At 33.3% G+C, this 27,120-nt stretch overlaps 1 protein-coding gene and 1 long non-coding RNA gene across 3 annotated transcripts in view; both read left to right on the plus strand.

The window, feature by feature from the left end:
• LOC143062724 (uncharacterized) overlaps positions 1–24,258 on the plus strand; it is a 141,895-nt gene extending 117,637 nt beyond the window's left edge. For both annotated transcript variants that reach the window (XM_076234493.1, XM_076234494.1), the window contains 3 exons: positions 20,743–20,937; positions 22,308–22,507; positions 23,968–24,258. In XM_076234493.1, coding sequence (XP_076090608.1) covers positions 20,743–20,937; positions 22,308–22,507; positions 23,968–24,163 — 591 coding nt within the window. In that variant the 3' untranslated portion in view covers positions 24,164–24,258. The remainder of the gene's footprint in view (positions 1–20,742; positions 20,938–22,307; positions 22,508–23,967) is intronic.
• On the plus strand, positions 6,639–14,069 carry LOC143062085 (uncharacterized). Its single transcript, XR_012974535.1, has 4 exons — positions 6,639–6,768; positions 8,838–8,921; positions 12,930–13,050; positions 13,868–14,069. It is a non-coding gene; the product is annotated as an uncharacterized LOC143062085 (long non-coding RNA).
• Positions 24,259–27,120: the final 2,862 nt, after the last annotated feature.

A 27,120-nucleotide genomic window follows, 5' to 3' on the forward strand; every position in this document is an offset into this window, starting at 1 on the left:
ATAAGATGTATGTTTCATTATAATTCGTTATTCTGATTGGCTAACTGCACATCTCATGTTATTCCTTACGCAATTGCATTACACAATGAAATTCATCATTCATGATGACACGAGGTTCCACAATAAAGGGCAAATGTGAATTTAATAAAAACTTGATAAAAATCGTGTTTTCATGATCCTAGCTAAAAATGCAATTATAAATATTGAATGCTTCTTTTTGTAACTTCATAGGGTTGTAAAAGCGTTGACCTTGTGCACATTTTCAGAATGAAGCGTTTCCGCGTTTCATACAAAATGTATTTAGGTCAACGCTTTACACCTCAATGAAGTAACAAAAAAAAGCATTCAATTCTTAAATGAACCAGAAATGAAATTTTAAAATTCATTGAATAGTGTCTTTGACTGCTTAATTATATATTAAAAACTGATGATATAGTGGTTATATATTAATAAAAACATTTGAAGTACGTTTGAGACTTATGCAATATTTCTGTTTATATATTTGAAAACTGGCTGCTACCGACTGGTTGCTTGAGCCTGGTCTCACAAACTCCGCATTTTCATTACAGCCGATTACATTGAGTGTGTAGACAAAGGTAATATCTTTGGATCGCTTGTTTGTTAGCTGAACTATGAAGTAACTAGGTAAAGTATACCACCCTCCTGTAGAAGGAGCCTAGTCCTACAGACAGATAGATTGGTTATCTGTCGAACTAGTCTACTCTTAAAGGAGGGTAGTTTACCTAACCTAATAATACAAGCAAGCTAACCAAGGATATGCTACCTTTGCCTTCACACTCAATGCAATCGGCTGTAACTTCTTTACATTACAGGTTGCAACACCTTGCCAAATCATTGGGTTCCAATAAACGTTTGGAAAATTAAGTAAATGTGCTTTCCCATAGGGTTTTATGCAGAACAATTACCGGAAATCTATTATGGAAACATGCAAAAACAATATCAAAATCGAAATGTAACTGAACAATGATGTTACTCACATTAAAAAAGCTGGTTGAGACATTGAAGGCCAAATAATTTTTTTTATTCTTGCGTGTCTTATTATAATCAGACGGCAATTTTAGAGTTTACAAAGAAATTTAGTATTAAGACAAAAATTAATGTAGCGTTTCATTGGTGAAATTAACACTTTAATACAAAAAAGGGATTCTCAAATGATCATGACCTTTGCTTGTAGTAAAATGATCAATTAATCAATCAATTGATCAATCAATAAAATTGAGAATGGAAATAAAAAATGTGTCAATAATGACCTAATAAACAAGTTTAACCCATGTCAGATTTGCTCTTAATGCTTTGGTGTCTAAGATATAAGCCAAAATCTACATTTTACTCCAATGTTATATTTTTAGCCATGGCGACCATCTTGGTTAGTTGGCCAGGTCACCGGACACATTGTTTTTATACTAGATACCCCAATGATGATGGTGGCCAAGTTTGGTTGAATTTGGCTCAGTAGTTTCAGAGAAGAAGATTTTTGTAAAAGTTACGACGACGGACGACGGACGCCAAGATATGAGGAAAGCTCACTTGACCCTTCGGGCCAGGTGAGCTAAAAAACGAGAAGCGAGAACGACATCAACAAACGACAACTACTGTTTTTTTTTTGTGTGATTTTTTTATTACTAGACCAAATATATCATGATTTTTTATTATCTAGGACTGTACTTTTGATTAATGATTGATTATCAAGTTTAACAAATTTAAAACATAATGTGTGTATAGCAAACATATTAACTTCGGCTTGAAAGACGTCTATTTAATTGTTTTCGACTCGCTCTGCTCGAAAAAATTGACAAGAATAAAATCCTAAGATTGAACGCGTTCGTTAAACAATCTTATTAAATTATCATACACATAAGTATAACGAAATCGGAGATATACCTTTTAATTAGATTAGTTCGTCTAATTTACAAATGTAGTATTATCTGTAGTAAATTTACTAACTTCTTTAATAAAGGATTTGAATAAGAATGTGTCCATAGTACATAAATGCCCCACTCGCACTATAATTTTCCATGTCTAGTGGACCGTGGAATTGAGGGTCAGAACTCTATATTTGGCACTAAAATTAAAAAGATCATATGATATAGAATATGTGTACTGAATTTCAAAAAAAATTATATCTGTACATTAACTTCACTTTCAGGTATAGAGATGTGATTTTTTTCTGAGACAAGTGCTTGTGACAATCCAAAAGAACTTGCAGTCATTCGATGTTCAGTAATTCAGTACTTTGATTGTTTGAAAACGAAGTAAAAATACCCTGCCACATTCGGTATGTGTTTTTGTTAGACCTTTTTTTTCTTCTGTTTTGTATCGATCTCATGCGTTAAGCCCTTTTCCATTGATTTGTATAGTTTGTTCTTATGCTGTGCTGTAACAAAACTGTTCCAGCTGTTTACAAGCTTCTTTTAAAAACGCCTCAATATATTGCATGTGCCTGCTCCAACTCAGGAGCATGTAGTTCAGTGGTTGTCGTTTGTTGATGTCTTTTATATGTGTTTTTCGTAATTCATGTTGTTTTAAAATAGGCCGTTATTTTTCTCAATTGAACTGTTTCATATTTTTCAATTCATGGACTATTGTAGCCGACAATACCGTATGTTTTTACTCATTGTTGAAGATTATATGGTTGCCTATATATAATTTCTTACATCCACTACATTTGAACTTTGTTGGATAGTTTACTCATTTGCATTAATACCAAATCTTCTTATTAAAAGTTGAGGGGTGTGTGTATTTCTTTGGAAAATTTCAATGTTTTTCTCCCAGGTCACCCAGTTTGAATAGAATATTTTGACATTTTCCTGTGCTCTTGGATTTGAGTTAAGAGCCAACCAAAGCTCACGGCCTGTTGGTGGGTAGTTGATGACTATATGGTAAGCTCTGGATGTCTTTTTGAGTATTGCATACGGTGATTTGGTGATGTCTTCATGCCATGCATTGTCCCATTACTTTATATAGACAGCTTATCAGTCAACCTCCTTGCCTTTTGTATAGTCAGACAAAAAACAAGATATAAATTGACTTAGCTTGGTATATACATGTTTATTTAATATAATCATATAAATATAAAAAAGAAGATGTGGTATGATTGTCAATGATAAAAATCTCCACATGAGACCAAAATAACACAGAAATTATCAACTATAAGCCATTGTATGGCCTTCAACAATGAGCAAAGCCCATACCGCATAGTCAGTTACAAAAGGCCACGAAATGACAATGTAAAGCATTTCAAACAAGAAAACTAACGGCCTAATTTATGCACAAAAAATGAACGAAAAACAAAAATGTAACACATAAACAAACGACAACCACTGAATTACAGGCTCCTGACTTGGGACAGGCACATACATTTTGAATGGGGGGGGGGGGGGTTTAAACATGTTAGCGGGATCCAAAATTCAAGTCAAATTGATATTTTTAAACAACATAAAAATAAAAAAGTGTAAAAAAAAAATATTTTTATAAATGTTGAAAATATTATTGTGTTTGTGAGTGGAAAACTACTTAAAATTGTAGAAATATTCAAAAGTAGCTCTCGATCGCGTTTTTGTTCTGCGGCTACGTTAACGGAACACCAATCAAGTAATCGATCTTCATGACTATGGCTTCAATATTCAATGGTATAAAATATCATGTTCTCCTTGTCGTAGACTCAAAAAGACTTCAAGTTGGAATAGATCTACGAAGACTAAAGAACGTTCATGTGTGGTTTGGCAATTGTACATGCCCACGACACCGATGTCCAGATATTGTTCGGAAGATATTTTGAGAAGTTACGATGCTACCGGACATGAAAAATCAAACTTTAACAGTATATTACAGAACACAAAACTGGCTATCTTTGCTGTAAATATAAGTTAAAAACCGGACATGGTTTACATTAAAGCTAAAAATCCCAACCCCACGGCATCAAATAATTAAGAAAAAAAACATATGACCTTTAACATTGGAGGGCTAAACTAGCATTGAGCCGTGTCCAGGTCCTAAATAGAAAATAAAAATATGTGGAGTAAATGTACACGGGACAAAATCGCACACAATATAGAAAAAATACAAATTATTAATGAACAGGGCTTTTATTCCTGTTCTTCATCTTGAAAGGAGCTGAACGAGGAACTAGACTATTGATCCTCATTATACAAAGTAACATAGGTTAGTGCATCGTACTACAAAAACATAAGTTCCTGGTTCGATCCCCGTTACAGGGAGAAAATTTCCAATCCACTATTAATAAATATGTTTAAACTAACAACAGCCACACACTTGACTTTGTGGATTACATTATTTTTTTCTTCATCCTACATATGTCTTTTGATATTGTTCATACATGTAAATACTAGAAGTCTTACACTGTATCTACATATTTTGTTCCGAGACCAGAACATAATAAAATAGATAAAACAAAACTTGCGCTTTAGATTGAGAAAGTGTCTGAAGGATTTTGTATCATTTTTTCCAGTTCTTCTCGGGTCCTTGAGCCCTTCCCTCGCCAACAATATATAGTTTGCTTAATTTGTAAAAGAGGCTAGTTATGCTTCTGTATTATCATCTTAGATTAACCTCTTCAAACTTAAAAGTAAAGATTGATAAAGACTTTTGCATCCGTCGACATTTTCTTCGATTAAAATAATATTGATCTGACAACCGCTGTGCATGTATATTTTAACGACCTTTAAATGAATGACAAATGACAACATTGTCATTTTTTGAATGACAATTGTGCATGTATATTTTAACGACCTTTAAATGAATGACAAATGACAACATTGTCATTTTTTGAATGACAATTAAACAGTGTGGGGAAAAATAAATTGAATACTTTCGTTTTTCGTTTTTAGTTTTTGTGAAATCAAAAATGAAAAATGAAAACACTTTCATTTTTCGATTTTAGTTTTTGAGAAATCAAAATTGAAAAATGAAAATACTTTTGTTTTTCGTTTTTTGTTTTGTGAAATCAAAAACGAAAAACGAAAACACTTTTGTTTTTCATTTTGGTTTTTAAGAAATCAAAAACGAAAAATGAAAACACTTTCGTTTTTTGTTTTTTGTTTTTGATATTTCAAAACAAAAAACGATTGGACGCAGATATACACGGACCCTGAAGGTCAATTTCGTCCATCTCACAATATCTTATTTTATACTATAGTTTGTATTCTATCAAGGATATGTTTTCTCTATACGGTATGTGTTATCGACCACACACATTTTATTCGCGTCTTTAACAATATTTTACTAATACACTTGTTTTGTCAAATTTACTATAACTTCAATAACTTTTTGCATGTTTTGTAAGGGTCTATGTTGCATTTATTTTTTTATTTGTTTGAATTTTTGAGTCAACTATGGTAATTGTCAGTAATGTATGTTTACATAGTTTTGGCTTGTGGATCCAATTTTTCTCCACATCAGTGGTTATCAAAGGTACCAGGATTGTAACTTTGTACGCCAGACGCGCGTTGCGTCTACATAAGACTCATCAGTGACGCTTATATCAAAATAGTTACAACGCCAAACAAGTACAAAGTTGAAAAACATTGAGGATCAAAAATTCTAAAGGGTTGTGCCAAATATGACAATAATAATCTATGCCTGGGATAAGAGAATTCTTAGTTTTTCGAACCTATTATGTCTGCTAGAGTTTCTTACCCGAATATTGTCAATATAAGACTATGATGATTATGATGATGATGATTATGATGTAGACGGACGCTATACGTCCAGCCGTAAACTGATGTATATAGAAAAGAAGATGTGGTATGATTGCCAATGAGACAACTATCCACAAAAGACCAAAATGAAACAGACATTAACAACTATAGGTCACCGTACGGCCTTCAACAATGAGCAAAGCCCATACCGCATAGTCAGCTATAAATGTGCATATTCAAGGGGTGAACATGTTATGTAAATGTGATATGAAAATTATCTCCCTGCTATGTACAAGACTGACGCTATGAGACGGCTTGTCACGTACTATTTCCCAATGTAACATTCTACAGGAAGACATAAAAACCTACCCGGACACCATTCAGCAATCCTCGGTAGAATCCGCTACGGAATCGGCCGAGTTGAGACGAATGACCCGGACACATTATTTTTAATTCGATTCGATCAGTTTTTTCTCTATCACCGTGATGACGAGTGCGTAGGAGATGCGAATAATTACGAAGGAACATTCAAACTTATATGCTTTAAAAAATCTGACAACGCCATATTTAAAAAAAATGATGAACAGACGAACAACAGTACACACAACACTTAACTAAAAGACAACGGATGTATTAGGTCAAAATCTGGATATCATATTAAACAACCGTCATACATGATAAAGGTTAAAATAGTTTAAAAACAGGTTTAGCAACATTTCATTCAGAAAATGTTTGTACCAATTCAGGAATATGTTCAACAGTGCGATAACAAAATTATTCCGATACAGCAGAAAAAGTTATTTTACCAAATACTTTTATTTATTAATTTTTAACGTCAATTCAGACAAAAACAAATTGTGTAACTCTTTAAATTTTTGTACGAACCCCCCTCTCCATTTTCGTATCGCATACTATTTGTTTTTGAATTGCGCTCAAACAATTTACTTTTTAGCAGTACAGTGTGACTTGGACAATTGATGGTTTTCCATTGAAGAGCAAGAATGGTATTGCATTAGTTAGCGCCTTGAGTTCACATGAACGTGTTGCAATATTCGATACAATTAATCTTCAAGGAAATCTCAACAAAATGGTTTGTACATATTATATCTTTAATTCAGTATTCATTTGCAATGGTTCTGACCATTTTTAATAAACCGTTGAGCAATTTCCTTAATATGTTTTTCCGCAATATTCTTTTGATTATTGTAATACCCGACATATCAATTCATATTTGCCTGGTGTTATTTTAGTTTTTGTCCTTCATTATTCTCTGACTTGTTCATTCGGTTTATTTGCTGTTTTATTATATAAAATACTCACCAAATATTCTTCAGTTCGATTTTTGCTCTAATCATAGGCATTAGAGATTGTCTTAACATGAACCGTATCTGTTGCCAGATTGCGAAAAATATGTATTGCCATAATGTTAAATATGGATGCTTGCAAAAAAACAAACATACGAGAAAAAGTTAAATGTAAGAAGTACCGAACTCCAAGGAAAATTCAAAATGTAAAGAATAAAGATTTGAAGATTAAACCTATATTTATACATGTTATAGCTAGCTAATGCCAGTCTTAATATAATGCTAAAACAATTAAGCAAAACAAACAACCATAACAGACAAAATTGTCAAAGATGTGGGTACAGCGGTAAAGCAGTTAACATTGTGTTATAACCTAAAGCACTTTAAAAAAATATTTAAGGTGTTACCTAACACTACAGGGAGATAACTCTGTAAAAATCAGCTAAACGTTGATCAAAATTATAGTTTGTCAAAATGCATTATAACCAACGAAAATTTTCTGATTAAGTGGTTGGTTTAAATTTTTTATTTTTTTTTATATTTTTGTCAAAGGGTCAAAGAAAAAAATGTCAAAATTTTATGAAAACTAAACGAACCAAATTAATATTAGTCAAGGTTTTGGGTACCACCTTAAAAAAAAGAGAGTTCAAAAGGCATATAAACCTTCTGTATACTATTAGTATATAAGCCCAAATGAAAGACAAGAGTTAAAAATGACCATAATCTATTGTTATTTATGTATTATTGTCATTTTATTTATTTTCTTTTGTTACATCTTCTGACATCGGATTCGGACTTCTCTTGAACTGAATTTTAATGTGCGTATTGTTATGCGTTTACTTTTCTACATTGGCTAGAGGTATAGGGGGAAGGTTGAGATCTCATAACCATGTGTAACCTCGCCGCAGTTTTGCGCCTGTCCCAAGTCAGGAGCCTTTGGCCTTTGTTAGTCTTGTATGATTTTTAATTTCAGTTGTGTATAATTCTGAGTTTAATATGAGGTCCATTATCACTGTACTAGTATACATATTTTTTAAGGGGTCAGCTGAAGGACACCTACGGGTGCGGAAGTTTTTCGCTACATTGAAGACCCATTGGTGGCCTTCGGCTGTTGTCTGCCCTATGGTCGGGTTGTTGTCTCTTTGACACATTCCCCATTTCCTTTCTAAATTTTATACAACACTAAAACAATATTGAACAATCTTTATGCTGATTGGGTGATTATTTAATCGTTAAAAGACAATAAATAAAAAAAACGTATACAATGGAAGTTTTACACACAAAATATAGAGGCACGTTGATCCATTCTAGTGTTGTTTGTTTAACCGAGTCTTTGTTTGTTCTTCGATTTTTAGCTTCTGCTTACCCTTTATCTTTAGATTTCTTAATTTAAAAACAAATTATAATACATTTTTTTTGTTATAATACTTCAATCTAAATATTGCAGCCACCTTCTATGTTATTTTGCCTTTCGTCCTATTTTTGTATTACACTTTCGCAGACATTACTGAACATATTTTGATTTTGTAATTTGTAAGCAGTTTGGCATTGATGAGGTGTAACGAGTTAGTTGTCAGATATCTTTTCCCTGATTAGAGATACTTTGAAATTTATATATAACGAATTAAGGAAACAACAGTTCTACATATATTTCTCAAAAAGTACTAAACAGAGAGATTCTATATTCATGATATTTGGTTAGCAGTACAATATAATTGAGATGTACCGTGTGTGGTGTTTTCTGATCTACTTCTTGTTTTCCAATACGTTGAAATACGAATTTGAATATGCTTAGCACGATACACGTTGTTTAGAACTACAATTACCTGCTCAGGTGATTTTAATTATATTTCAGATACGATGCAAAGTTGAAGTGACCTGTAGCAACAATTCAAAAGTTGAACATGTCAACAGCAATGGTTACTGGGTAGGAATGAAGGTACGTATATACATAACATAATTTCTTCCTTATTTATTTTTGCGCCAAAACGATAACACAATAAACCAAATCAATTGAAATATCATACTTTTGACACGAACAAACTATGTAGCGTGTATACCTTAAGCCCCAGTCCTACTAGACCACGATCGCACCACGCTCACCGCGATCTAACTTAAATTCAGATCGTGGTGAGGTCGTGGTTTGAGCGGCATGAAAATGTAAATTTTCGTTGCTTTCACGATGCTACTACGTCCTCATTACGCTTCTACAACGATCCCGCTACGATTATAACACGTTCTCACCGCGCTTATTCTGCGACCTTACTACGCTTATCAAGATCTTTCTACGCTCATCACGTTCTCACAACGACCATACCACGAGTTATCCGATTGCAACACGACCTTACCACGCTTCTGCTAAGATTATAGCACGTTCTTACCACGATTACACTACGTTCAAACGACGATCTTACTACGCTCTCAGCAATAACGTCAAAATCGGGTTCCATATCAATACAGTATCATTCCTTCAGTTCTATTTCTAATTAATACGTAGATTTCTCGAAAAAAAAAAACAATCAAGCCACCAAAATCTACTAGAACACGTGGGCGTGGTGTTAGGGTTGATGTAGAGGCAGATGGAGCTCTGATAGTAACGAATCTTGATCAAGTAGAGATGTCGGACCGACCAATCCGACCTAAATTACAACCTATTGCTGGTCCATAAAGCTGAAATGACGATATTTTAGTGAACGATAGCAGATATGAAACAGATGTGTCAATAGATATATATAGGAAGATGTGGCATGACGGTGCCAATGAGACAACTCTCAATCCAAGTAATAATCGGCCTTCAACACGGAGCCTTGGCTTACACCGAACAGCAAGATAAAAAAGGCCCCAAAAATTACCAGTGTAAAACCATTCAAACGGGAAAACCAACGGTCTAATCTATATGAAAACAAGAAGCATGGTTGAGCCGTTAGAGAAAATGGACAAGAAGTCCCAATTACATACAGACAAACAAAACCTGCAGAGAATTAATATATTTTATGGGAAAATGACAATGAGAATAATGGTCGCAGTATGAACGTAGTCAGGTCGGGAGAAGAGCGTGATGAGGACGGCAAGGGCGTGCTAGAATCGTTCTATGGTCGTGAACAGCGTGGTATAGTCGTAGTGGAAGCGTAGTTTGGTCGCGGAGAGAACGTGATGATCGTAGTGAGGTCGTAATAACGTCGCAATGAGATCGTAGCGCAGTTTCTCCGAATAGAATCACGCTTTCGCTACGCTCTCACTACGATGGTACAGCGACCTTTGCGATCTTACTACGATCTTAATGCGGTCTCACTACGCTTCTACTACGATCTGATTTGGCCACGACCGCACCACGATTGTTTTGAACATGTTCAAAGTTGGCCACGCTCATCACGATCTTGAAGACCTCACCACGACCGTGATACGACCTTACTGCGATCTACACGATCGTACTACGATCATCAAAATTTGCATTTTTTTCACAGATCGTAGTGCGATCGTGGCCTAGTGGGACTGGGGTATTAAGCCCCAGTCCCACTACACCACGATCGCACCACGCTCACCGCGATCTAAAATAAATTCAGATCGTGGTGAGGTCGCGGTATGAGCGGCATGAAAATGTAAATTTCGTTGCTTTCACGATGCTACTACGTCCTCATTACGCTTCTACAACGATCCCGCTACGATTATACCACGTTCTCACCGCGCTTATTTTGCAACCTGGCTACGCTTTTCACGTTCTCACTACGATCATACCACGAGTTATCCGATTGAAACACGATCTTACAACGCTTCTACTTCGATTATAGCACGTTCTTACCACGATTTAACTACGTCCTCAGCAATAACATCAACATCGTGTTCCATATCAATACAGTTACATTTCTTCTTTTTCTGATTAATTCGTCGATTTCTCGGAAACAATAAAGTCATGCCACCATAATCTTCAACAACACGTGGGTGTATAGTAGGGGGTGATGTAGAGGCAGAGGGAGCTATGATAGTAACGAATCCTGATCAAGCAAAGGTTTCGGACCGACCAATCCAACCTAAATTACAACCAATGCTGGTCCATAAAGCTCAAATGAAGATATTTCAGTGAACGATAGTAGAGATGAGACAGATGTGTTAATAGATATAGGAAGATGTGGTATGAGTGCCAATAAGATAACTCTCCACCCAAGTTACAATTTATAAACGTAAACCATTATAGGCCAAGGTACGGCCTTCAACACGGAGCATTGGCTCACACCGAACAGCAAGCTATAAAGAGTACAAAAAATTACTATTGTAAAACCTTTCAAATAGGAAAACCAATGGTCTAATCTATATAAAATGAGATGCATGGTTTACCCGTAAGAAAAAATGAATATGACAGACAGACAAACAAAACCTGGAAAGATCTAATATATTTTATGTGAAAATGACAATGAGAATGATGGTTGTAGTATGAACGTAGTCAGGTGGTAAGAAGAGCGTAATGAGGACGGCAAGGGCGTGTTATACTCGTACTATGGTCGTGAACAGCGTGATATAGTCGTAGTGGAAGCGTAGTTGGGTCGCGGTGAGAACGTGATGGTCGTAGTGAGGTCGTTATGACGTTGCTGTGAGATCGCAGCGCAGTCTCTCCGAATAGAATCACGCTTTCGATACGCTCTCGTTAAGATGGTACAGCGACCTTTGCGATCTTACTCCAATCTTAGTGCGCTCTCACTACGTTTCTACTACGCCATGATTTCGCCACGACAGCATTACGATTGTTTTGAACATGTTCAAAGTTGGCCATGCTCATCCCGATCTTGAAGACCTCACCACGACCGTGATACAACCTTACTGCGATCTACATGATCGTTCTACGCTCATCAAAATTTGCATTTTTTGTACAAATCGTAGTGCGATCGTGGCCTAGTGGGACTGCGGTATTAACATATAGAGATTTCTTAGTGACAAGAATGAAAATTAAAAGAAGATTCAACGTGTAAACAGTTTATATAAACTATCAGTAATAAGTTCATGTATTTTAAGGGAACTAGCTACCGAAATTTGGATGTAACAAAGGCTAAAACACATCTTACTTGATATTAAAAAGGCAGATCCTTTCAAGGGATATATATCGGAAACAAATTTAAAAAAATCGTGTTTTAAAATATTAAATTTATGAAAGAGAGATGCAATATACCAGAGGGACACTCAAATGCATAGATCTAAAATAAACTGACAACGCCATGTCTTAAAAGAGAAAGACAATCTGACAAATCTTAGTACACAAGACACAACATAGAAATCTAGAGACTAATCCACATGAACCCCACCCAAAATCTGGGGTGATGCACCCGTCGTGTTGCTCATGTTATAACATACCCAGTGAGTAGTATAATTCGATAGGTTACATTCGTGAAAAGGGAAAGAGATTGTAGTTACGACATAAGGAACATATCCGATATCATTTGTGAAACGGATGTTCTATAACGGTCAACCAACTTGTGACGGCATGCGTAAAATTCACGAAGGAATGATTTCAATTTCACAATTTGGAAGTGTTGGTTAAATAGCTTCCTTGTAAGCAGCAACCCTATATAAAGTAGATCATGATAGGAATATTGTTTCAATTGGGATACATATAATCCGTATACAGGCGCTGCTGAAATTCTGCTACATAGAAATGAAAAGTTCACAATTGGGAAGTTGAAATCATCTCTTTTGTCGAAAATTTGTTTTCAACTGACCATCGTTGTCAATTTTTAGATGTTAGTCAAGATATTTGGCAAATTTAACTGTATATGTTGTTATTTGAATTTTTCCAAGTCGATGACAATAGGGTGAATGTAAGTATTAATCGATGGAAAATTCCAACGTTTTGTCAGGCTAGGTTGACTGCATTTTATTTACTGGTTTTTCAAACTATTCAAAACATTATATTTTCAATTAGTATTACATACGGTAGTACATTTGTCATATTCTCATGCAGGTATCACCCCAGAGAATAAGGCATACAATAAAACAGAATGTAATCGTAGAATCAACGCTTCCATTGATCAGCCTCGATCCTTTAGATAAACTCTCTGTTGGCATACAAATAGAAAGTACAGGTAAAAATATAAATGCTTCCATAATAATTTCCGAATGGTGTTTATAAATAGCTCGTTCAGCATACTACGATTTTTGAAAGTTGTATTTACTGGTACAGATTTCTTTTTTAAATAATAGTATGTTATACATAATAAAACAAGTTCTATGGTCCCGGTAACAAAACATCATTGTTCTACATGTTGTTGATACTTACTAATATTTTGGCATTGCAAAGAGCAATGGTTATGTCTGGAAACTCATTGCACTATTGCATTAGAAGTGTTCTAATCTATATCTGTGTCAGGACAACTGCAAACATGTTGGTGATTATTAGTTGAAATTGAACGTTACATTCGTTTTTAAGAACATATGCACAGCGGTATACTACTGTTGTCTTTATGTATTTGCATTCAGTGTAAAGAGTATAATACGCTAAGATTGTCTGTTTATGTCTATTTGTTTTTTTGTTTTTGTACAGATCCGGTAAGTCAGTGCTCACCCTACTAATTTTAAAGTTTGTCTTTTCTGGTGTTGTAACAGCGTTGTCTTAGGTCAGGAGTAGGGTCATGCCCTTACAAACGCATTTAGCACTACTATAATTAAGTTATGCGTGCCGTGTATCAATCCAGGTGCTTATTATCTAATGGTTGTCACTAGTTGCAATTTGCCATGTTGTTTTCATGATTAATATGTTTTAATGAGTTTCTTTAGTAAAGTGTACCCACAGACCTCCACATATGGTAAGACTTATTTGATGTAGGCATTAAGAGATCCGCATTTGATCATTGAATGAATACAGGAACTATAAAAACAAATTATCGTTTATTATCATTCTAGGTCGTAATGTTACAAAGTGCGCTTACAGTTTTGAATTAGATTCCTCAACAGGAAAGTACACAACTAAAATACCTGTCCATATAACACCACACTCTTTTTACATGTTATCTGACACATTAATATTTCAACGACTAAAGAATCTGAATTACCCGATGTTTTATGATTACAGTCTACCGATCGTCCACATTGGTGTTAGTATATGTAATGTGTGTAGTAATTGATATACGGAAATAGTTTTCAGAGATGGGCAAATTTATACCTTTATAAAAAGAAAGAGATGATCTAAAATTGCTAATTAATCAACTATCCAACAAAGTTCAAATGAAGTGGATGTAAGCAAATATAAACAACCATACGGCATTCAACAATTAAAATAATTAAAACCTTATACATGTAGTCGGTGATCTCTGTTAAAAAAAATATTATTCAACATGTTCAAATATTTATTCAAATATTTATTCAAACATGTATCTATACTATTAAACAAGAAGACCTCATTTTGTGTGTCGCTTCTCTTCCTTCCACAATAAATTAATCATCACGCTTTTGTATCCTATAGGTACCATGTATTGTCTCATTTGTCATCCTTTCTTATGATTATTCAGTTTGTTTTATTTTGGGAGAAAAACGAAAAAAACTGCGTCCGTCCGGATATTTTTCCGTCATTGGACAAAATTTGAAGTCAGACTAGACATCCGGTTTGCGTTTTTTTTTTTTATGTACGTTGTATATACAAAAGACTATGAATAACGTACATTTGCTATCTGTTATCATTTTCAAGTTTACTATCCACGGCGGTCACTGAATTTCGTAAATAGAGAGGGTCTATATAATATATCAATGGCCGCCGTGGATTGATTAGTTAACTGAGAACTGATAGTAAAAAGCCAACACACTTTATTTATAGTAATGTATGTTCATAACATACTAAACGTATGTTCATTGGAAATTTTGGGAAAAAGGAGAAGGGGTTGAAAAATAATTGTCCTATCCCCAAGTACCTATAACTTTTATTACATTTCCTGAAATTTTCCACTCAGTCATTATTTTTTTTTACAAAAATTCATCCTACAACACTTTACATACTTTTAATCACGTACGCTCTGGATGCCCGCGATTTAGCGGGTGTGTTCTAGCATTTATCATCCTTGCTTAAAGTGTTTCAATTTGGGTTATTTTGGGAGGAAAACGACAATAAAGGCGTCAATATATTTTTTCCGTCATGGGAATGACTTTTTGAGAAAAATAAAAGACTTCCGCTGCCCTTTTGGCCTGTTTTGAAATTAAACATAATTTGCATAAGTACTTGGGACAGAACAATTATTTTTTTGCGTTTTTCTGTATACTATGATCATACATATACTATAAATAAAGTGTATTTGCTATTTATATATATTATCAATTCCAATACTTTTTTATCCACGGCGGTCACTGAAATATTTCTATATACTTCATACATCTATACATGTACTATAAATTTGCTATAATTAACTATAAATTCCAATAGTTTACTGGGGTGACTTTTAATATATCAGTGACAATTTTATATAGTAATTATAGTATATATAAATAATATATGGATGTTCATAGTATACAGAAAAACAGAAAGAATAAAAATCGGTATTTGGAAAAAAGGGTGAGGGCAAAAAAAAATGTGCCCAGTCACCAAGTACCTTTGACTTTTGATACCTCTTTTGGAATTCTCCAGTTATATTTTTTTACAGTTAACATACGCTCTATTTCCCCGCGGGTGTGTTCTAGTTACTATTGGATTTTCGATGCTAACAACCCCGTCATATGTTGTCATTATTTACTTATTGTTCTTAACTGTTTTGTATTTATTAGCTCCGACGGCAACAATCGGTGATTTGATTGTTGCAAATTAAGTTTACCGGCGATGCATTTGAGGAGACAGTAAACGGGTATTTGCAACCATCAATTCACCATGTGATGCTGTCGAAGCTTAAAATACAATATTGGTATTTTCATTCTAATGAAACTGACAGAAAACAACTACAAATCATTCATTCGAAATCTGCCATACGTCGTATGCGCTTGCGCTTATATTTTCATAGCATCATGCCATGAAAATTGACGACGTTATCCAAATAAAATGAACCTTATAAGCGATGTTGCATAAGAACAAGGATTATATTCCCAATGACACATCAATCAAAAACACGGTTAAGTATGTCAACAGCTGTTTTCGTTTCTGTGCGATGAACAGCTTGATAATTCCCGTTGTAATAAATGGTATGGTAAAATTAAGAAAATACCCAAATTGTATAATGGTTTCTTACAAGTTAAATTTGATATAAAATTGCAATAACTACCAAAAGGCTTATTAATATTTACCTTACTCGAAAAGAAACTATGCTTCATTATGTTTAATATGAATGATATAGTGGGATACAGATATCTTTTCGAGTAAGGCGTTGTTCATTATTTGGAGAATATTGTTTTGATAGCAGATCTTTTCTAGTGTCTGTAACGTTATTATATTGCATAGACACTTTATTTTATGAAAGACTGTATATTGACCTGTTTAAGTCTTTTTTGTAGCGGAAAGTGGGGAGGGGGGTATATCATTGGGTTTATATCATTATAGCCAATGCATATATCTACCTTGTTATCACTTTCATATCGTTACATGAACATGATGAAGAATCTGTAAAAATCTTATGACTGCAGGCTTTACCTTAAATAGTGCAAATGTAAACAACGTCGATTATGGTCACTTAAACTTGTGCAATGGAGATTGTTCTTGGTTCTTGGTAATGAAATGAAAAAGGACATGATCTTACTATAAGTCCCTGATAACCGGTCCAACGATTTACGGAAAAGTACGACGATTTACAAAAAAAAAAAAGAACCGAAAATAACAGAAAAGGACCAAAACGAACCGAAAAGGATCGAAAAGAACATACGTATATTAATCATATAAAAACAATATATATATCCTATATTGACTCTTAAAATTCAAGAGTCTATATGAAATTGAGGGTAAATTATATGGCCTTCCCAATACCGTTTCGATCCCTAACATCACTGAAGAGACATGTATTGTCGAAATCTAGATCTGGTGTACAACAAAAATATTGACACATTGTGTTTGTGGCATGAAATCTTGGTCAGAAGTTTATCGTTTTCTGTTTAGTATTAAATTTATATTAAGATCCATTTTTGTTACATCTCGTTATCAATTTTATTTGGCAATCGCCAATGGCAGTCAGCAGGGTTTAAGAATATCAGTTGTTCGACCTGTTAGTCAAATGCGCTCTGTTTAAATATACTTTTTCACTTTTTTTGTCTTTTGGAAAATGTTGTTTGTGCTGTATTTAGACCCTTCTACTACGATTTTTTTTTACATGCACAAGTATAAAAATTGCGGTTTTTATCCAACGTAATCATAGGTTTGAACGTAGTTTTTAATTTAGACTCGTTTATATTTTTTCGTTTGGGCTTGTATCATATTTTCCCTCCGGTTTATATGATCCGTTCATCCTATATTGACTCTTAAGGGCATACGATACAGTTTTGAACCTGTATTTACAAGTTGATGAAAATTTGCATTTAGGCTATTTTTTTTATCTATTAAATCAAATATGTAATAAAAAATATACCTTCATGTGCTACTTTTTGAGTAAAATGAGGTCGAAATTTTGTATATTTGCTCAAAATTCAGATTTGTGTCCGTATTTTCTTTTTCGAAAGAAAGACATAACTTTTTTGTTTTAAACGATAAACACAAATGGTTTTTTTGTAAAATAATCGGTAATTTCTGTATTTTATAAGTATCATGAAAAATGATGCAATTTTTATTCCGAAATAACTCTATATTTATCAAATGTTCATGAATAAAGGAAAAAACGTCATATTTTGCTGCATGTTTATTAAAATTAAAAAAAAATGCGCTATTTACAGTTTTTTAAAATTTGGGTCACATAATCTCCTTGCAAAATGAAACAAATTGCTGTTTTAAAAAATAGGGGTCCATGCACTCGTTTTCAAATTAAAACAGTTTGAATGATAAAAATCAGTCGCAAAATACATCTTTTCCCGATATGTCATAGTTTGACGTCGCGAAAATAACATTTTACGTTAGCAACGTCATTACCTTCCCTGTAACTGTATCGTATGCCCTTAAAATTCAAGAGTCTATATGACGTTGAGGGTAAATTATATGGCCTTCCAAATACCGTTTCGATCCCTAACATCACTGAAGAGACATGTATTGTCGAAATCTAGGTCTGGTGTAAAACACAAATATTGACACCTTGTATTGATATGAAATCTTGGTCACAAGTTTATCGTTTTCTGTTTAGTATAAAGTTTATATTAAGATCCATTGTGTTACATCTCGTGATTAATTTTATTTGGTAATCGCCAATGGCAGTCAGCAGGGTTTAAGAACATCAGTTGTTCGACCTGTTAGTCAAATGCGCTCTGTTTAAATATACTTTTTCCCTTTTTTGTCTTTTGGAAAATGTTGTTTGTGCTGTTTTTAGACCCTTCTACAACGAAATTTGTTTGACATGCACACGTATAAAAATTGCGGTTTTTATCCAACGCAATCATAGGTTTGAACGTAGTTTTCAATTTAGACTCGTATATATATATATATATATATATATATATATATATATATATATATATATATATATATATATATCAGTCTAAAGATTTGCACAACGGTACTGATCTAAGATGTTATAATACGAAAATGTTGTTATTAAATCGTGTTGACAAATATTTCGGCTCAACAAATGGCCTTCTTCAAGTGTCACAAGTTTTAACTACGATTTTTTTATGTTGTTAACAATACCTCGAAATTAATGAATGCATAATTCAAATTTAGATTGTATATTGATAGGAATATGTAGACTTACAAAAAAGAGACAATATAACTTGTTTCTTTAGTAATATTGTTTTTAAGTATATGTATGATATGTATGCTAAATTTTCATTTATTTTTCATCAAGGATTTTAATCTTAATATTTAAAAATATATTTATAATAGATATAAGAAGACGGTGACAACTCTGCATCCAAGTCACAATTTTTAAAAGTAAACCATTTTAAGTCAAAATACGGTCTTCAACATAGAGCCTTGGCTCACGTTAAACAGAAAGCTATAAGTGCCTTAAAATGACTAGACTAGTGTCTAAACAAAAATCACCTTAAACAGGTGCAAACAAATGCAGTCGGTTGACACCGGTTTCAATAAGCATTTTACATTTTTTAATAGTAATTTATAATTCACGGATTTTGTGGTAAAATTAACGGAAAAGCAATATTCTCGTACTATAAATCCTACCATTTAAAAAAATGTTTCGTTTGTTTATAACAGAGACATATAATACATGTATATGGGCATGGTAATATAAAAGGTATTTTTTTCGTGTTATAAAATTGAGAATGGAAATGGGGAATGTGTCAAAGACACAACGACCTGGAGTCGTCCTTCAGCTGGCCCCTAAACAAATACATATACAAGTTCAGTGAAAATGGACGTCAAACTAAACTCCAAATTATACACATGAAACTAATAGTACAAATAATACAAGACTACGAAAGGCCAGAGGCTACTGATTTGGGACAGGCGCAAAAATGCGGCGGGGTTAAACATGTTTATGAGATCTCAACCCTTCCCTTATACCTGTAGCCAATGCAGAAAAGTAAACGTATAACAATACGCACATTAAAAGTCAGTTAAAGAGAAGTCCGAGTCCGATGTCAGAAGATGTAACAAAAGAAAATACTGTGGATTCATTTATTTTCGTGGGTACCAATTTTCGTGGATTATTGAAATCTTACATGTTCGAGGATATTTAATTTCGTGGTTTTGCTGAAGTCTGCATACAATCCTATAGAAAGTTTGTTATTCGTTGAACATTTAATTTCGTGGTTCACCTATACCCACGAATTCCACGAAAATTGGTATCCAACGAATAATAATGAATCCACAGTATATATAATGTATATACACGTTTCCCAAAAATTTATAAGGAACTGTTATAATGTTCCAACTAAATTAGCGATCTAATTTGAACTAACTAATGTTACTTATAAATATAATTCACGTAGAAACTTTTGTAAAAAAAAATCTTTTCATTTATAGACTTAAATGATTTGCAATTTGCTAATTTCCTTTGATTACTAAAAAAAGTCGATCGCCTTTTCGGTTCTTTTCGGTCCTTTCCGGTCCTTTTTTTTTTATCCTTTTCGGTTCTTTTCTGTTCTTTTTTGTAAATCGTCGCTCTTTTCTGTTAGTCGTCACAACTCCTGATAACTATAAGCCAAAGCTAAAATGTAACATATGACTGTAAGTCCATCCTCCCATCATACACAACTCTATAATTAGACTTTTTGTTATGCCAGTAGATTCGATTTTTTTTTGGTTCATAAAGGTACGTTGTGAAATACAGCTCGAAATCACGTTTACTCTTTTCACCTTTGTGCTGACATGAATTATCATTGATATGGTCATATTTATAAATTAACTGTGTACAAAACCTTTGAAGTTTTGAAATACTCAGGCTTTTCTACCTCAGGAATAGATTACCTTAGCTGTATTTGGCAAAACGTTTAGGAATTTTGGTCCTCGTTGCTCTCAAACTTCGTTCTTTATTTGGATTATTTTTTTTAACTTTTTTTGATTCGGGCGTCACTGATGAGTTTTTTGTAGACCAAAGGCACGTCTGGCGTAAATACAAAATGTAATCCTGGTATCTATGATGAGTTTATTTTATATTCCTTCAATAACGGCTATTCTAATGCTGTTTTTGCAAACCTATTCTGTTTGAAGCAGTATTTGTATTATCTCTGGGAATCTATTTATTTTCCTAATAAATAAATCTAACTAAATGTAATAGGTTGAAGTTAAACGTCAGATGAACGGCATGAAAATGATAACATGTGGTGTATTTGTTAAAGAAGGAAATGATGCTGTACAAATAGATGTTTGTGAGAAAACGACGTCACAATTTGTTCCGAAAGTAAAGTATCTATCCAAGTCAGCTGAACGAACAATTGTTGTACAGCAATCAGACAGCGGGTTACGTTTTGTAGTAAGTTAATTTTTAGGTAAAAATATTTAGTATGGTCATAAATTTATACTCTACAATTGGTTTTCACTTCCAAACCTTTATTTGTCATTTATGTTAAACTTTAATTTCATAAAGAACATATATAGTTCGCTGTTTAAAATCCATATGACTACAATTCCATGCTATACTACCTTTATCTACTTAAAAGTATCATAAGTATTTCGAATAAAAACAGACACATACAGATGAAGAAACCCTATCGATAATTTGAGCTACATACTTGAAAGGGTATGGCAATTTCTGCTCTACTTGTTGCTTCAAATTTGCTCACGACAAATTAAATCTTGCAACAAAATGTGTTAAATGATAATGTATTGATGCACTTTGTATTACCACTGTAAATGACACGTTCGTACTTAACAACTCTACACAACATAAACATACACTGGTCCATGTGTTCTGCAGGACAAGTCCATTCGACTTATTAATATTAAGACATCAATGCACAATGAATTGAATGCTAACATACTTTTAAATAGAGTTGAAACGATCAAGACAATAAAAGTTTATTCTAAATTTATTCAGTGTTTGTTAATCGCAAGATGATTAAGTTTGTGACCGAAGTTTATTAGCTGGTGAAAATGATAGACAATCAACACATAACCATGGACTAGGGAATAGTTGTATAGTTATCACAGGTCTTATTCCGACCAGTAGTAAAACCCTTGCAAAAGGGGAAGCTTTTTGGCTGGGCGGGATCTGATGATGGCCCTACCATATTGTATTTATTGTTAATATGCTCTCATCCTGACTGAACATGCCTGCATAATATATTTTCCACTGGAAGTTAGGCAACCAACAATCAATTAATCAATCGTAATCATGGGGCAGGAGAAAAAGGTTAATTTATAGAACGATGCTTATCAATTGGTGTTTATATGTCCATGCGTTCCCATTTGTTAATTGAACTTTTCCAAACTGGTTGTTTAAATATATAGTGCTTTAATTTGTTTTTTAAGAATCCAATTCTATTAATTACCTTTCAGTTCACGTATGTTTACTATCTTGCACAAGTTACATGACAGTTTTTCCCCCACACACTTGCCCTGTGCAGTGGCCAATGTTATAATGAGAGGTTTCTTAGCTAAGATCATTGCATAAGAATTGCATTACGCGAAACTTTTTAATAGTATTACATTTCTACAGATGTCGATATGATAAGGTTTTTTTTTTCTAAACAAAAGAACATGTACACTTGTTTTAAAATAAAAGTTTGCCATTAATTTATATGAGATATATGCATGTTGAAATATGAAGTATCATATGACTTTGAATGAAAGAAAAAAAAAATGTTTTATTTTGATTTTTTTATGCATTTCAATTAACAACAGATAACAGTTTTAACTGGTTCAAATATAACAGTGGACATCAACAGATCATATGTGGACATGAATGTTACTTTGTCAATAATCAACAAAGATCTTAATCCTCCTGGTGGAATTTGTGGGACTGAAACTTGGTTAGACATTCCTGGTATTGGTTATGTTTCCAGCAAAGGGCAAAAGGAGTCGGTGTTTATTCAAACATGGACGTAGGTGGTTTGTTCAACTATATGATGTCTACAGTTTACAATTACCTAAAATGCACAAAGCTTTCAAATTGAAAATATTTAAAATAAAAAAAAATAATGAAATCACTAGCCAGTCAACAATAAGGTTGTGAGTTGGAGCCCCGATCATGCTGGAGCACTTGACTCCAATCTTAATTGACCGCTGCAGCAATAGCCGCAAAACGGTGCTTAAAATGGCGTTAAAACACAAAAAATTAAATTGAACCAACAAGCCTTACAAAAAGCGACGAAAGAGCAAACAATATAGTTGTACCCAATTTAGCAGTAACCAATAACTAGACCTAAAAAAAACCGGAAAATATAGCGAATTATTTAATGAATTTGAAATTGATCTATAGAAGCCAAAATCAATTAAGATTTTTCAACATTTTATTTTGACAGAAACACTAAATAAACATACTGAGTATTATAAAAAAAGAAGATGTGGTATGATTGCCAATGAGACAACTATCCACGAAGGACAAAAATGACACAGAAATTAACAACTATAGGTCACCGTACGGCCTTCAACAATGAGCAAAGCCAATACCGCATAGTCAGCTATAAAAGGCCCCGATAAGACAATGTAAAACAATTCAAACGAGAAAACTAACGGCCTTATTTATGTAAAAAAAGTGAATGAAAAACAAATATGTAACACATACACAAACGACAACCACTGAAATACAGGTTCCTTACTGTGGCGGGGTTAAAATAGTTTGAAGGCACATACCCTCCCCTTACCCGGAATAGTGTAACAACATATCAACATAAGACCAAACTATAAACATCAGTAAAACTAGGTTTACCTCAGCAGATTAATACAATTAGAAAAAATCAACCAAAAACATTGTGTACGCGCATTTAACAACCAATTTGACTTAATACAGATCATATATCCACGCCTAGCTTACAGACATCTGCCAATGCTCAGTTTTACTTTCTGTTCTGAAAATCGTTTCGGTAGCTTCGGTGTTTGTTGTTGTGAACGTCAGAAGTATTTCAGAGCAGAGCTTTCATTGGTTAACATATTAATTTTAGAACGGAAAGTAGAAGTCCAGGCCTTGAAGTCATAAAACTTTCGAGTCAGTTTTTTGTACTCGTACAACAAATCAAAATGCTGGATTTCATGTTTCGAGCAAGATTTTTGTGCTCCGAGCACTGAGCAAAGTTTTATGACTTCAACCCCTGGTGGACGAAAGGTAGGGCAATGATCAGTACTTTTATAAGATGGATTCGAGCTAATAGAGAACGGACACGCGAGATACTTTTTTTTTCAAATGAATGTATATGTCTACCTATTAAACAATAACAAATACGCTTATTCATTATAGATCATCGTGCTTTAGTATTGATAGAATTTTCTGTTGAGGGGCATATTTGTATGTTCAAGTTGCTTGGTTTCGCGTTTTAAGTTACTGGCACATATATGTTCATTACAGGTTAACCAAAGGCAAAAGCTCATTCGATGCTGCCATTCCTTTTGGATCTCAGAACATTATCAGTGATATTGGATACTGTAAATGTGCGTCAAATTGGGTGTACTGTGTGGTACAACAATATGAAATAAAATTAATTGAGGATTTGTTTACGAAAGAGTTATTTTATTTCTCATATGTTTGCGTTCATGTCAATTAGTCTTCTTTGTTTTATCTTACCAACATCATGTGTACCAATCAATGCAATATAGAGCTAACAACAACTGAAAAGACTGAAAATAAACGTTAAGTCTTGTTCTGAGTTAAAGTTATTTTTTCGTATCATTTCTTGATAATGCAGTACTTTTCTGATATTTGAAAAGAAATCAATTTAATGTATTGTTCTTGACAATTCAACATGTTGTTTTGTATGGAGAAATAACAATTTCTTGACAGTAAAAACAGAGACCGAATAAATCGTTATTGACTGCAATGCGGTATATGTCAAATAGACAACAATCCGATCAAAGAGTAGATAACAGCCGAAAGCCATCAATTGGTCTTCAACGCAGCCTCAGCTGGATCTGAAATAAAAATGTGGACGTCGTTGTCATACCAAAACCATATAAATGAACTACTAGTATTATTACAAAAACCTACAAGACTCAGAAAGGCGAGAGGTTCATGACTTTGGATAGTCGCAACAATGCGGCGGTGTTAAACTTGTTTTGTTAGATCTCCATCCTCCACCGATACGTCTAGCCAATGAAGTATAATCATACTAACACCAATACGCACAGTAACACTCAGTTTAAAAGAGTCCGATGTCAGGATAGGAGAAACTGATCAAAATGACAATGATTAATAAGTTAAACAAAGGACTACTAACAGTTTCTGAAATGCAAGCTCCAGGCCTCAATTAAACTGATTGAAGATTATGTCTTCATCATATGACAATCAAGCATAATCCCTCCAGTCGTGGCTTAAGTATCCTACCATCATAAAATATATGAGAAACATAACCCGTATCATGCCAAAAACGGGTTAGGTTTTGAATGAATGCCGCAATTTTGTGCTTTGTAAAGGATATTGCCTTAAAAATTGGATGTGAATTACATGAACATATTATTAGATGTCTGCATGTTGGTTTATATTTACAAATGTTGTCCTTGCACTGATGATAAAATTTATTTAATGTTTAACTAGTTTGTGATATCGAAAACATTGGTGTAATATTTTTTTTTATAGTAAAACAGATTTCTTTCATTTAAATAAAATACATCGAAACCAACCCAAGCGAATAGAAAATAGAACAAGGTGGGATATATAAACACCATAAGTTGATGACGAGGGAATGTCACCATCTAAAAAATTATAAAAGGTGTTGACAACTCTTCTCTTTTATCATAAATATTGATAAAGATAGCAAGATCTAGGAAAGGGAAGTGTTCATTGTTAGTATTAGCTAATACCGAATATTTATTATAAAATATTTAAATAAATCCAGGAGATGTGAATTCAGCGATTCGATATTTGTGTACAATAGACGAAAGTTAATTCCCACTCAGTATGTCTGATTATTTCTACTAAAATCGAAATTTAACAAAAAATTAAAATAATACTAAGTGACTTTATAAGTGATTTTCATAATAAATTTTGAAAAATATTGATTTTAGTTAAAATGATATGTCACTTTTGTCCAATGTTCATGTATAATAGAAACCCCAATTAATTGAAATTACTCATATTATGAATGATTCCAGATTGCGTTCGCTATAAACAAATTAAAAAATAATCTATCAAATTGTCATAATAAAAAAAGCAACAAATAGTAGGTTTACATGTTGTCATTTTTTGTCATGGATTCATTAGGATAGTTCAACTATATATCAACCAGAAATAGAATTTGCATTCATCGATAATGTTTCAATAATGTCCAAGGTGAAAACATCAAAGACAAATGGTCACTGGGCTACCAGACGCTAATTGTGATAAAGTCAGCCAAAACAATATTTTCCGTTTACATTCTGTCAAATCTTTTGTCAATATAGGAAAATACACAATAAACAGCGGACACAAATATTCTCAGGGTTTGGATATGATGTTTTTTTTTGTTCATTCGTTTAAATTACACATTGAGCAAATCACGAAAAGCATGCAAGTTAATATCAAATAATTACATTAGATGCATGTTTCATTATAATACTTAATTCTGATTGGCTAACTAAACATCACGTGTTATTCCGTAAGCAGTTGTATTGCTCAATACAACTTTTCATTCATGAAATACGTGGTCCAACAATAAAGTGCACAGGTGAATTAAATAAAAAAATATATACAATATGTGTTTTCATGGTCATAGCTAAACAACGTAATTATAAGTATTGAAAGCTTCTTTTTGTAACTTTATAGGGTTGTAAAAGCGTTGACCGTGCGCACAGTTTTAGAATGAAGCGCTTCCGCGCTTTATACAAAATGTACTTCGGTCAACACTTTTACACCCCAATAAATTTACTAAAAAAAAAGCATTCAATTCTTAAATTAAAGCATGAAAACCATTAAGGAAAATATGAGGTTAAACGTAAGGCGCTCGTATAATAAAAAATACAGAAAAGTTCACGCTTATTCAGCGGAATATACTTTAAATTTACTAAATTGATTTAATTCTTCAATCTTAATTTTTTTTTTAAGATCAAAATTACTGTTTTATTTCAAATTCGGTTTACCAGTTTAAATGGTTGGTTTCAGTTGAACTAAATTAAAAATCTTAATCTAATTTTTTGTCGACATTCCCCTCATCTGAATGCATAACTTAAAGTTATGCAATACAGCAGGGAAATGTATATATAGTTTGCCAAATCAAATTCAAGTTCGGTGGGGTTCGTTTTGTTGAATCTTTAGTTATCTCTGTTGTGGCTTGTGTACTATTTTATGTATGTTTTGTATTTTTTTTTAGCCATGGCTTTGTCTATTTGTTTTCGATCTATTAGTTGGAAGGTCCCTCTGGTATCTTTTCATCTTCTCGTATACCCACTGGTTATCTTAAAAATAGGGCTATAAATGTTTTTTTAAATGTTCAATAGTTTTGTTTTAATTGTCTTGAAAATTGGAATTTCCGGGATAACACTATAATACGATGTAATTAACCATTTAAAACTTCTATTTTTTTTTTATTTT

The sequence above is a fragment of the Mytilus galloprovincialis genome, chromosome 2 (genome assembly GCF_965363235.1).
Source record: "Mytilus galloprovincialis chromosome 2, xbMytGall1.hap1.1, whole genome shotgun sequence".
In the NCBI taxonomy this organism is placed as follows: Eukaryota; Metazoa; Mollusca; class Bivalvia; order Mytilida; family Mytilidae; genus Mytilus; species Mytilus galloprovincialis.